The 12392-nt window shown below is 31.3% G+C and overlaps 1 protein-coding gene across 1 annotated transcript in view; it reads left to right on the forward strand.

Moving 5' to 3' along the window:
- Window positions 1-12053, forward strand: part of MS3_00010750 (uncharacterized protein) — a gene marked incomplete at both ends in the record, with an annotated part of 122452 nt that extends 110399 nt beyond the window's left edge. The window contains 7 exons of the mRNA XM_051219145.1: window positions 854-1222; window positions 1864-2016; window positions 3124-3693; window positions 4570-4977; window positions 6397-6711; window positions 9325-9897; window positions 10518-12053. Of these exons, the coding sequence (XP_051067499.1) occupies window positions 854-1222; window positions 1864-2016; window positions 3124-3693; window positions 4570-4977; window positions 6397-6711; window positions 9325-9897; window positions 10518-12053 (3924 nt within the window). The remainder of the gene's footprint in view (window positions 1-853; window positions 1223-1863; window positions 2017-3123; window positions 3694-4569; window positions 4978-6396; window positions 6712-9324; window positions 9898-10517) is intronic.
- Window positions 12054-12392: the final 339 nt, after the last annotated feature.

Here is a 12392-nt window from a genome sequence, read left to right on the forward strand (position 1 = left end):
ATAAATGGTGCCAAGTTTATGGAGTCGATTTCACGAAATATTATTTTTAGTTTCTTGAAACAGTGCTCCAAACCACATGATATAGCTTTCGGTGTTCAAACCCTATGTCAAATTAGCCAATAGGCTTCACTATTTATAATTACTGAATCTCGTTCTGTGCCTCGGAAACCCATCTACGGGATCCACTTGACCCTCATTTAGCTAATATAAAGATCCGATGTAATTAACTATTCGTCTCTCTGCAGACTCAATTTCAATATCAACTGGAGAACCCTTGCAAACCAGTAATGTGCGTTAGAAATGTTTCCAGAGACTAAACCGAAAACATTCATACATTGTAAGTACTTGAAGTTCGATGGATTTCCAACTGAAGTCAGTATCTAATGAAAACTTAATAAATCTTTATATACCTCTCCAACTTTAAAAAGGATAATATGTTTAATATGATAAAGAATGAAGTGGCTAGGACATGTATTACATGTGTCCAACTACCCGCGATGTCAACCGGTGTAGAAGTAGGTCAGAAAACAGTAAGATGCGATCAAACCAAGACATATTATTGGTTCATGGAGACTTTAAGTGCTAAACTGAACTATGTTGACAGCTGTTGACTACCTGGTAAAAGTATGCAATGTTATCCCAACCAATGGTCAGAAACGTTGGATGACATATCTCTGAATCAGTTGCAGTTCAAAAGATCCACTCATTATTTATCTTCCCTTACTTCCTGAATTGATACACTTCCTAGATTTTATATTTCTGATGATTAACTGACTAACCGACTGGTGATATAACATATCTATTCAATTCACTCAGAAATCCATAAAGAGATGTTAAACATTTTTTCTCCTAGAATCTTTCAGAAACTATCAAATGTCAATCAGAAACTTATATTTCTCAATTAGTTGAATTGGCCGATCAAGTTTGTCGTACAACTGATTCAATGACAAATAAAGAAATATTAGATAAGGTCGATGTATTTCGTCAATTAATTCGTCAAAATATACAACAGTTAACCGATATTCAATTAAGCATTGAATTAAAATTAAATATAATAAATGATTGGGAAAATGTAAAATCTGTCATTGTCAATATTTTGAATTCAATATCACAAACTATACTAACAGTTTTATTGGAAGAGAAGACATCTATAGAACAAATTCAACCAATGACATCAACTGTTTTACTAACTATAAAAGAGGAAACTTTAAAAAAATTTGACGTAAGTGGTCATGTAATTCGTGTAATATAATCTATAACATAAGCAAAGATGGATGGTTGCTAGCAGTAGAGTCCAGGACGCGCGTTTAGTCCTATTTGGATGGGATTTGTCAGTTGGATGTACCTGCATCCCAGAGTTGATGCTCATTCCGGGACTAAAACCCAGTATATTATATAATATTTTGTAGTTAACTTATGTAATTTATCATGACTATACATTTTCAAATTGAGATCACTTAACTGCAGACTTTAATTGTACTGATTATGCTGTATCAAGAGTTAACAAGAGTTGGAAAAAAATATGAATCCTAAGGAATATAATTCAATGGTATTAAGGTATTGTGGTCTCCCATTGAAAACTGAAGATCTTTTCGAGTGTTTAAGGTAATCAATGCTTTTGTACATTTGAACCACTGCCCTGTTGTATACCTAAACATGGTATTGATTTGGGGGGGGGGAGGGGAGGGGATCGATAATCCTCTCGTAAACGACCAATTTATACCTGAAATTTATCTTTAAATGACAAGAATTCTTCACGAAACAACCGTTTTTCGTTTTATCATACTTTTTTTCTACAATCAATTTGATAAAACATCTGGCTAAAGTATATTCTTTTATAATCTTCGGACTTTTCTTCTATAGAATGTCAAGCAAGAATTGGAACCAGTTCAATTAAAAATTGATGAATTAAAGAAATGTACAGAGAAATATATCGAATTTGAGCATAAATTAAATGTCATGCAACAAGTTGATCAACTATTTGATAAATACTCTAAAATGCAAAAGGAAGTTCAAGTGAGTTAATTGTTATGTTCATTTGTTTGCCCTATATATAAATGTTCCTAGTTATAAGCGATGGGGAAGCATTGATTATCATCTGTGTATAATAAACAGATTCAGATTTGTCTATTGAGAAGTGAATGCCTACGGCATATGTTATTATTTTTTAGTAAGCTTCTGAGAGTGACTAGTTTTCTCTTGTGCGAGTCAGTTGAAGGAGCGGATGCCACTTCTTTGGGTGACAGGCTTCAAGAATTGGCTTGTTTACTCGCCTGCTATGTCCTCTGAATTGTTCGGATCTGGGAGGAAGAAAAGAGAGGATATATCATGTCCAAAATAATTTCTTAGTATTCTATAATAGCAAAACCAAAAACTTAACAATCTCCACAACCCCTATACTGATAATTAACATGTGCTCACTAGTGACTAGCTTCGTGAGGGAATTCTCGGAGTTCTAGTGAGAAGCCGTGACCACTGAAGCTAATCCGTGTTGGGTAGAGACAGGTATCTACCTCAGTACAATGGAGGTTGGTCGCGAAATTTCGTGTATTGATTGATGTTAGACACTAACACCACTGGATGCCGGCTCAGTGGTCTAGTTGGTTAAGCGCCTGGCGCGAGACCGATAGGTCCTGGGTTCGAATCTCGCAGGGAGCGGGATCGTGGATGCGCACTGCTGAAGAGTCCCATACTTGGACGAAACGGCCGTCCAGTGCTTCCAGGTTTCCAACGGTGGTCTAACATCAATTGATTCATGATCTCAATCAAAAACATAACAATCTCCACAACCCCTATACTAAAAATCAGATCACCTCTTAATATGCGGTAGGACAGAGTAAAGAGGTCTAGCTTCTCAGACCGTACTTTGTACGGTAAACCTCGGAGTTCTGGAATTGCACGGATAACTACCCTAAGTACTTTTTCCAAGATATCTCGGTCACCTTTTAAACAGGGGCTCGCAACCTGAACGTAGTTTTCAAGTTTGTATCTCACTAAGATTGTTTCAGTTTGAGTAGTCATTCAGTAAACCGTTAACCTACTATTTGAATGGCTAACTTTTATTGAATTGTACACACAAAACTTAACAAATTCATTCCTATTTTAATCGTTCACACATTTCAGATTTGTTTAGTTAAAACTAACAAAGAATTACAAAATCTTCGTACATTTCATACAAAAATTGATGAATCCAAAAATTGGATACTACAAATCTCTTTAAAATTAATGGCTATTCATGCTACCGATCCGGATGGACCAAAAGGTGTTATACGTTTAGGACAAGCAGAAAATGAATTACGTAAACGCCTCATTACATATCGTGAAGAAAATTTAAAAGAATTAAAATTATTCATTGCAAATTGTCCATCAGAAAGAGATTTAATCATTGAAACAGATCGTGTGATACAATCATTATTTCAAACACCTAGTGGTGTATCAATTACAGTTGCTGAACAAATTATGGAGAATATGAATAGAATAAATGATCCTATTCAATCAGAAAAAATTGGGGATAAAAACGAACAGAAACACTTGTTAATTGAAGAAGATAACAAAAGCACTTCTAGTCAAATACCTCTTGCAAATGATTACAATACTGGTCATTCTAAAACTTGGGCAGAATTATTCTCATTAGAAGTTGTTCAATTAGAGTCAAGTTGTGAAAATTTAGAAGTTATGTGTAAACGTATCAAAGTGAGTTTTATCTATTTATTAATTATTATTATTATTACCATAGGAATAAGTTCATCTATTCAAACGAAACAATCAGGTACCACCTGAAATCTCGAAACCAGAAGATTTGTGTGAACTGACTAAATATTTACAAAACACGTATTATAAAGTATTCATGTCACATTTACATTACCAAGTTACCTTTTCAAATATTTCATGTCATCCAATTAAGTGAATGACAATTAAACTATAACAACTGACGACCTTCAAATGAAAATATAAGCGTTCAACGAAAATAAACTAAACACTTCGTTTCTTAATTCACTAATCCGTACTAAATGTATAAATTAGTGAGATGGAGATTGCTTGTAAATTAGATTGAGAATTATGGAGTGTTGTTTACTTTAAATTGTGAAAATAGTAGTACGACTATGACCTCATTATTGATCGATCCTAAGACCTGAGCACCATGTTTAAGGTGTATTAATTTCACAACGCTAAGTCGTCATCGAATGGTCTCTATACTACTAGTTCCATTCGATGCACAAAATTGCGCGATCATGACTCGATGCGTTTCTGTTTAATTGACATCAATGTAAAGTGAGAGTTATTCCCTGAATTTCTCCTGTTTTTCAGCAATATTCTTATTAAACACTTTGATAAGCGGTCAGTTGTTGCTTATGTGCTCAATGACACTGATTTATTTTTCACAAAAAAAGTCTTACCATTCATGTCGTTGCAGAAATCTTCTGTCGATGATTTCCAACAAACCTGAAACCCTTGATTTTGTAACATTTTTCCTTCTAATTGTCTTCAAATGATAAACTACCATACTCAGATCAAATCATCATAAGTCAATTTATGTAAGCAAAGTAATTTTATCTCATCTCTTTACAGGATAGACTAATGGAACAACAAAAACGCTGGGCTAAATTTGTTTCACTTCTTATCCGGATTGATAAATTTTTACGCATAGAACTTTCTAAATGGTGGTTGACAAATTCGAAAAAATTTATTAATAATGCTGATAGTACAGTGGCTACTATTGATGGTAACGCTGATGATAATGATAAGTGTGATGTTGATAATGATGACGATGATGATGTATCAATCAACGATGATAAATTACTTCAATCTGAAACTTCAAAAGAAGTAGAATTAGTATTTTATGAAGAAAATGTACTACTTCAAAAAAATGAACATCAAACTAAAAAGCCAAAATCATCATCAACAATAACTTCCCCATCTATACAAGAATTATTAGCTCAAATAACAAATGTTAAAGCTATGCACGCTAAAATACAAGTAAGTTATTGTCAACATATATTAGTGACTGTATTATTCTTTTTACACATTTTTCAAAGCTTAAAGTATTTACTCTGTAGACTATTCTGGCTATCTGATATACTAGGCCAATCAGACATAAGCCAAATAATACATAAACGCTATTTGCCAATATTTGGTTTCTTTTTTGATGGAGTCGGACACATACTATTGGTTAAAAATGTGACTTGATATATATATATATATATATATATATATATATATATATATATAGTTGGTTAAGCGCCTGACGCTAGATCGATAGGTCCTGGGTTCGAATCCCGCGAGGCGGGGTCGAGAATGCGCACTGCTGAGAAGTCCCACAATAGGACGAAACGACTGTCCAGCGCTTCCAGGTTTTCCATGGTGGTCTAGCTTCAATTGACTCATGATCTCAACTATTGAAATTACTACAATCTCCACAAAACCCCTTTTGTAGTGTTGTATAAAAGTGTAGAAAGGCGTATGCTAAGGTTTATCGAAGCCTCAGCCATACAAAAATGCAACCCCCCTTTGTGTATTCAAAAACAGTTTGTTCGCACCTTACTTAAACTTACCTTGGTAATACTAGCTTATTATCCAGAATGATGAGGCTTCAAGTTGTTTTCACATTATTTCTTCATTATCCTTGTCTCTTACCATCCATTCCTAGTCTAGTTGACCTTTTATTTTTATACCTGGAATGTTCGTAACAAGTATATTATGTATGATCAGATTGTTCGAAATGTATTGCGCTAATATATCACACAGTTCTGATAATCTTCGTCTTCTTATTATTGCACTATCGTAATAATACTGAGTAAATTGAAACATTTATTTGACGTGATCAGGGCTTAGTAAATAGTTATCAGTACGAATGTTCATGAAACTTCACTCTAGATTATCATGATGAAATTCTTACTGGTTACTTAATGCAAGTGAATAATAATGAAGTATACAATACACTAACTCGAGGTTTTGTGGCTTACATTTTGTGTAGTAGTTGGTGATATTACATATATCTGTCACACAAGTTGATGTAAATCAAGGCGTTGATTTTTAACCTACAAAAGTTAGTGGCTGGAAGTCGATTGTTTTAATTGCAAATCCCCCTATATAATGATAACCAGTCTCCAATTTTCATAAAAACTTTTAATGTGTTTTTATCATTTAAAGAACGATCAAGAGTTTTTGGTAACTGATTTAACTCTATAGTCAACTCGAACTAATCCACTCAATTTTTTTCGACTATACACAGCCTTTGTATGTAAAAATGTAAGTAATAAGCTAGGAAGTTTTGAGCGTATCGTCATTAGAAATTGATAATCCAGAAACGATAACCAAACATGTGTTAATAATTCCAAGTAAATGTTTTGATGATCACAACAAATTAAACTCTTCTTCATGTAAATATTTCTTTAGATTTATCTACAAGAGCTGTCAGCTGTTAAGCATCGATGTTCAACACCACCTCCTCGTCCAACCATATCTACAAGTTTGGTTTCATTGAATAAATATTATAATCCATCGACATTATTAAGTGAATTATTAGATAATAATAATAATAATAATAATAATAATAATGATTTACCAACTAATAATACTACATCCACTAATTATGAGTTATCCAATATGAATGCGCAAATATCTGAAGAGAAAATGCATGCTTTAAGTGGTTTGGAACTACGTCGAAGAGCCTCCCATATGAATGAACAACTTGAAAAAGAATTAAAACAAGTGAGTTACTGTGTTCCCAAATTCACTGTATTTAACCTTTTCTTTCATAATAGTACTGTTCTTTCAGATAAATTTTTTTTATCCGTTAATTGTTTTAATATATTCTTAATTGTTATGTTGGACCCCTCATACAGTTTATATAGTTTTTGTATTCTGTGTCGAACATTACAATAATCAATCCTAATGGGTTTTATTCCGTGAATTACATCAGGGAATTTTAGACGAACTGTAAACAGAATAATCAAATTATCTTCAGAATTAGTTCACTTGAAAAGTAGTCTAAATATTTTGATGAGATAGTGTATCTTCATCGGCTGGCACAACAGATATATGTGATACGAAAGCCCAAACACTTCGTATATTAAAATAAAATGTTGACCGGAGTAGAAATAATTAGAAGAAAAACTTAGGGACAGCAAAACTAATAAATGACATTAGTTTACGAAGTTATATGATGTTGTACTGAATCATAGTGATAATTATAGACTATCAGGTTGAAATCCTCACTACAACCGTGATCAATGGTTAGAGATGTTGGATGATTGTGGCTCAGTATCTGTCTTAATGATAGAGATTTACTAACTCTTATCCTTAAAATACCCATATTTCTTATATTCTCTAAATCCCTTCCTCTCGAATAGTAATGTTCTATGCTTAATCTTTTCTACTACTAATGATACCACTTTAACTTGTATTTTTCATGGTAATTTCATTGATCTGCTATCCTGATATAATTGTGATGTGGCAGTTTGGATTGATATACATACGTGCCATATTCTACATAGCTTCAAACTGACTCCTACTAAATCCTATTTAAAAGTTCATTTGATGATATGCATGGTCTAAACATTTTATAATTATCTGTTCATAGTTTTATAATAAATATATTTTTTTGTTATAAATCATTGAGTAGAAAATTGTATTCCTGACGTTTCGTCACTTAACGTAAGCCACTTCTTCAAAACAAATAAATAACCGAAATAAAATTAACACAAGGTTAAATAGTACAAAGGAAACTATGCAGAATATTCTTCGTACAATCAGAATCATAGTAGGTTTGAACATGTCAGTGTCACTTTATTTTTGATCAAAGTGAATTTGTATGACCTTTCACTGTGTTCATTTGTGCTTCAGAATGTTGTTATGAAAAATGTGTGTATTTGTAACATGAAGTTGAGGCATTGAAATTGTGTGTGTATATATATATAGATTGTGTGGAAAAATAAATAAGGTCAAATGTAGTTATTTGGATTAACAGTCCAGGTTAGATAAATAGTTAGCCCTTCTTTCCTACTGGAGGCAGAGGGATATAACATTATTTGAAACGCTTCAGCTACTCACCTCTTTTTATAGTTGGGAGAACCTTTGCAAATTATTTTAATATTTTTAATATCAGATTGGTAATTATTGAAAATAGCGTGTACTGCTATCGGTGATTTGTAGGTTTTCCAATTATGTAAGATTATTAAGTATTTTTGTGTAACTTATGTGTTCCTTGGCACAAGTCGAGATCTTATGGGAAGACTCTCCAATGTAGAACGCATCACAATCGACACAACCTAATCTTTAGACACAATTTTATGTAGAAGTGAACGAGATCTTATCTTTTATTCTAACTAAAGCGTTTTTTAGAGTCTTAGTTGACTTATAGCAAGCTGTAATTTTGTACGTTTTCGGTATCTGTTGTAATTCTTCTATCGTACCTTGGCAATAAAGTCAAACTACTGTACCAATTCAAGACCTTTCAATAAAATTGTCATTTACAGGAAGATAGCTTTATTTTAATGTATTTGTAATAATATTGTTAGGAAAATTATTAAATCGTAGAATGTTTATTTTATTCTCTTCTTTTTGCTTGTCCTCTTTTGAAGTAATCATTTTGGTTAATGTTCTGATAAGATCCAGGGCTCGTGGAGTTTTCGCAGTTAATGAATTGGTTGAGTTAAAAGCAATATAGCAATTTGAATATATCGGTTTTCGGTATATTCTTAGATTTAGACTTCTGTGAGAATTTCTTTAAACCAAACAGTCCAAAAATAATAATTCACCATGTTCATCTTCCTTTTCGAAAGTGAATTTAGTGTTTTCTAAGAACGATTTTATCTGTTTAGAGAAGTTTCTGTGAAGAGTCATTTTAATAATAATAAATATGTCATCAATGCATCTGAACCATATGTGTGGTCTGGTAGTACTGGCAAAAATAAGCAAGTCAATATGGGATAACAATCAGAGATACTGAAGATCTATTGACTTATTCCATTCGCTTATTTTCATAAAGTCCCTTTGACAGTGAATATTGTTGAATTCAAGCATAGTTTGAGGGATCTCATGATTAAACTACTACTTGATAGATGTCTGTTAGATTAAGTATTATCATCTTCTAATAAACCATTATCGAAGTCTAAAGATCTATCCATTAGAATGCTAGTGTATCAAGATACAACATCATAGCTTACTATTGTTTCATTCTTGTTAATAAAATAATTCCGAGATTATTGATTTGAATTTGTATAAATCCAATACAATATTAATTAGATTGTACTGACAGAGAGTGGCTTTAGTTTTATATTTCTTAATAATCATCATCTTACTTTTATATTATATTTATTATAGTTAGATAAATATATTGAAAATTTACAAGATTTAAAAATACGATGGGATCAACAACATTTATGTGAAATAGAATTTCTGAATTGGTTACATAATAAACAAACTGAATTCGATCAAATTATTCATTCACAACATAATCTATCTCATAATGGGAAAATACATTCTAATTCTGAGAATAATAATAATAATAATAGTTATTATTATTCACAATTATGTAATTCAATGGATACAGTATGTTTAGAAAATTTACTCAATGAATTAAATTCTAAAAAATCAATTATCAAACAATTAAAATATCAATCAAAATTATTGATTAATAATAATAATAATAATAATAATAATAATAATAATAAATCAATTTATTCACATAATATTCAATTAATTGAACATGATTATAAAATATTTATCAGAAAAATTCAAGATCATCTTAAACATCGTCGTTTACTTACAAATCAAGTTATAGAAGCTACTAAATTAACTGATAAATTACATACGGATTTACATCAAGTTGTAAAACGTTCAATAGGTATTGATATTGTACAATGTTCAATGGATAAGGAACTTAAAAAAATTGGAGTAAGTGATTGATTGTTTATAAATTGATTCAATGTGTTAATGTAGTAAAGTGTTGTTTTTTTTTGTTTAAATAAAGTAATGTATATTATTTTATTTGTATAATTGGTGTTGTTACATTATTTATCATTTTGACAAGAATTAAAAGTGTTGTTTACAAAGTGTGTATGTATAAATAAGTAGTATATTTGTAATATCCCAACGAGTAGAAAAATTAGATTTTCGGATGTTTCGTAGCTTAGTGTAAGTCACTTCTTCAGAGAATAAATAACCACAAAACGTCAGAAAATCTAATTTTTCTACTCATTGGGATATTATAAATATACTATTTATTTATAACAATCTACCCAATGCTCAATTTATTCGAAATTATCAAATCAAACCTTGGTAATGATACCTATAAAGTGTGTGTATATATGTTTTCTTTTCGTTGTAAATCTACACATATTATGTAATATGATGCATCATTTTATGTTGTACTTTAATCATTGTTGTTTTAATTCATGTATTATACTTATGTATTTTATGTTACTTGTTCATATTTTGATTGTACGTTTTTCTTTCTTTCTTCATTTCCTTATACATATATGTAAAAAAAATATATATACGTATATACTTTTAAGTGGGAACATTCCAATGGAAGATTCAATGATATCAACAAAACATCTAATCAATATAAAATCTCTAAACAACCATCTTTTGGTGTAAGTAATTCAAATTTATTAGTATCAAGTTCAGAGATAAAACAATCTGATCGAGTACCGACACCAATTCCATTGTCAGATGTACAACCTCTATCATCAATTAGTCAATCAGATTTTAATATACATAAACCTTTAGAAATAAATGTGAAAGGGGTAACTGATTGGTTATGGTATTCTGCTTCATCAGTTTTACCTGATTCATCTTTATTACCTATGGATGCTAATGCAACTTGGGAGATGGATCAAATTCCTGCAGTGTCTGATATTAATGAAGAACAAAATTTAGATAGATCAAGATCATCTTCTAGAATTTCACTGACTATTCAACGACCTTGGAGTGCATTTAGAAAATTTGAACGACAACGTAAACGAGATAGTGTTGCAGAATTCAATGTAAATATATCAAAAGAAACAAAAACCACATTTAAACATAGATCAAATAAAATATTTAGTCATATAAAACCAATTACAACACAATCTACCGGGACTTCTTTATGGAGATCTCAATCGGCAAAAGTATTACCTCTTGAAACCAACATAGATAAAATCTCTAGTCAATCAATTTGCAACATTTCAACTGCTATAGATCCGTCCGTTGATTCAAATATTATATGCGCTGAAAGATATTCAACACAAAGTCCTATGATTCCAATGCTATTACGACGCAGTATATCTCCCATAGTTAGTAAGACTCTGGAACACAGAACTCATAAGATAAAAAATACAAATTATAATAGGATTCCAATTCGATTCGGCAGTTCAGTTAGACAAAGTGGAATAGTCGATCTACGTTCACCGTCTATTATTGATCAAAATAGAGAAGCTTCAAGTTACCCAAGTTTGTTTGACCCGCTTACTTCATATCCTCGTATTACTACTAATGCTACTACTACCACTGCCAAGCATTCTTATTTAAATAAAATTAACAATAGTTTATCACATTCTTTTCTATTTCGACCACCAGTTAATTTATCTCAACAAAGTCTTCATGATCAACCACATAGACCACTTCATTCAATTCGAGTCTCAGGATTAGTTAGTGGTTATGATTTCTCTTCTCCAAGTATTTCTGAATTTGAAAATGTATTTTGTGCTGGACGTCCACAACCAATGGGTGCTTCAATATCGGATAATTTACTATCACCAAAACTGAAATCAACTAGTGAACATGGTCTATATGATTTAACTAGACGAAGAGCAACTGAACCATTTCAATTTACAGAAACTCCTACCACTACTACTAATGGTGCTGGATCATCTACCAGTTTCATCCGAAATTTACACAACATCACTTCATCAATATCAACATCTACTCAACAACAACAACAACAACAGTCGAATACAAATCCAATCGAGTCAATTCGTGTAGTTCGACCACAAACTATAGCTCAATTAGCAGTTCAGCGTTATCGTAATCAACAAAAACAACAGAGTCAATTCAAATTTAAACGTTAATCAACTTATTGTACTGCTGTTCAATGATGATCTTCCATTGAATATTTGCTTTGTTCGTTTTTTTTTAAAAAGGAACTATTACATATCATATGTGTTCTAACCTAGCTTTGCGGTTATTTTTTCTTTGATATCTCTCATAGTTTTTACCAAAAAAGTATTCTGATTTATTTCTAATCAGCGAATTTTTTTTACACAAATAAATAACTATTTAGAAGCTAATTGATATCAATGAATATCATATATATATTATGTATGAGATTTTTATTCAGTAGTGGTTTCGTTTATCTTTCATTTCTCCTTTCTTTTCTATTCTTTTTATTTAACTTAAAACATTTGTAT

The sequence above is a fragment of the Schistosoma haematobium genome, chromosome 2, assembly GCF_000699445.3.
Source record: "Schistosoma haematobium chromosome 2, whole genome shotgun sequence".
NCBI classification, from domain to species: Eukaryota; Metazoa; Platyhelminthes; class Trematoda; order Strigeidida; family Schistosomatidae; genus Schistosoma; species Schistosoma haematobium.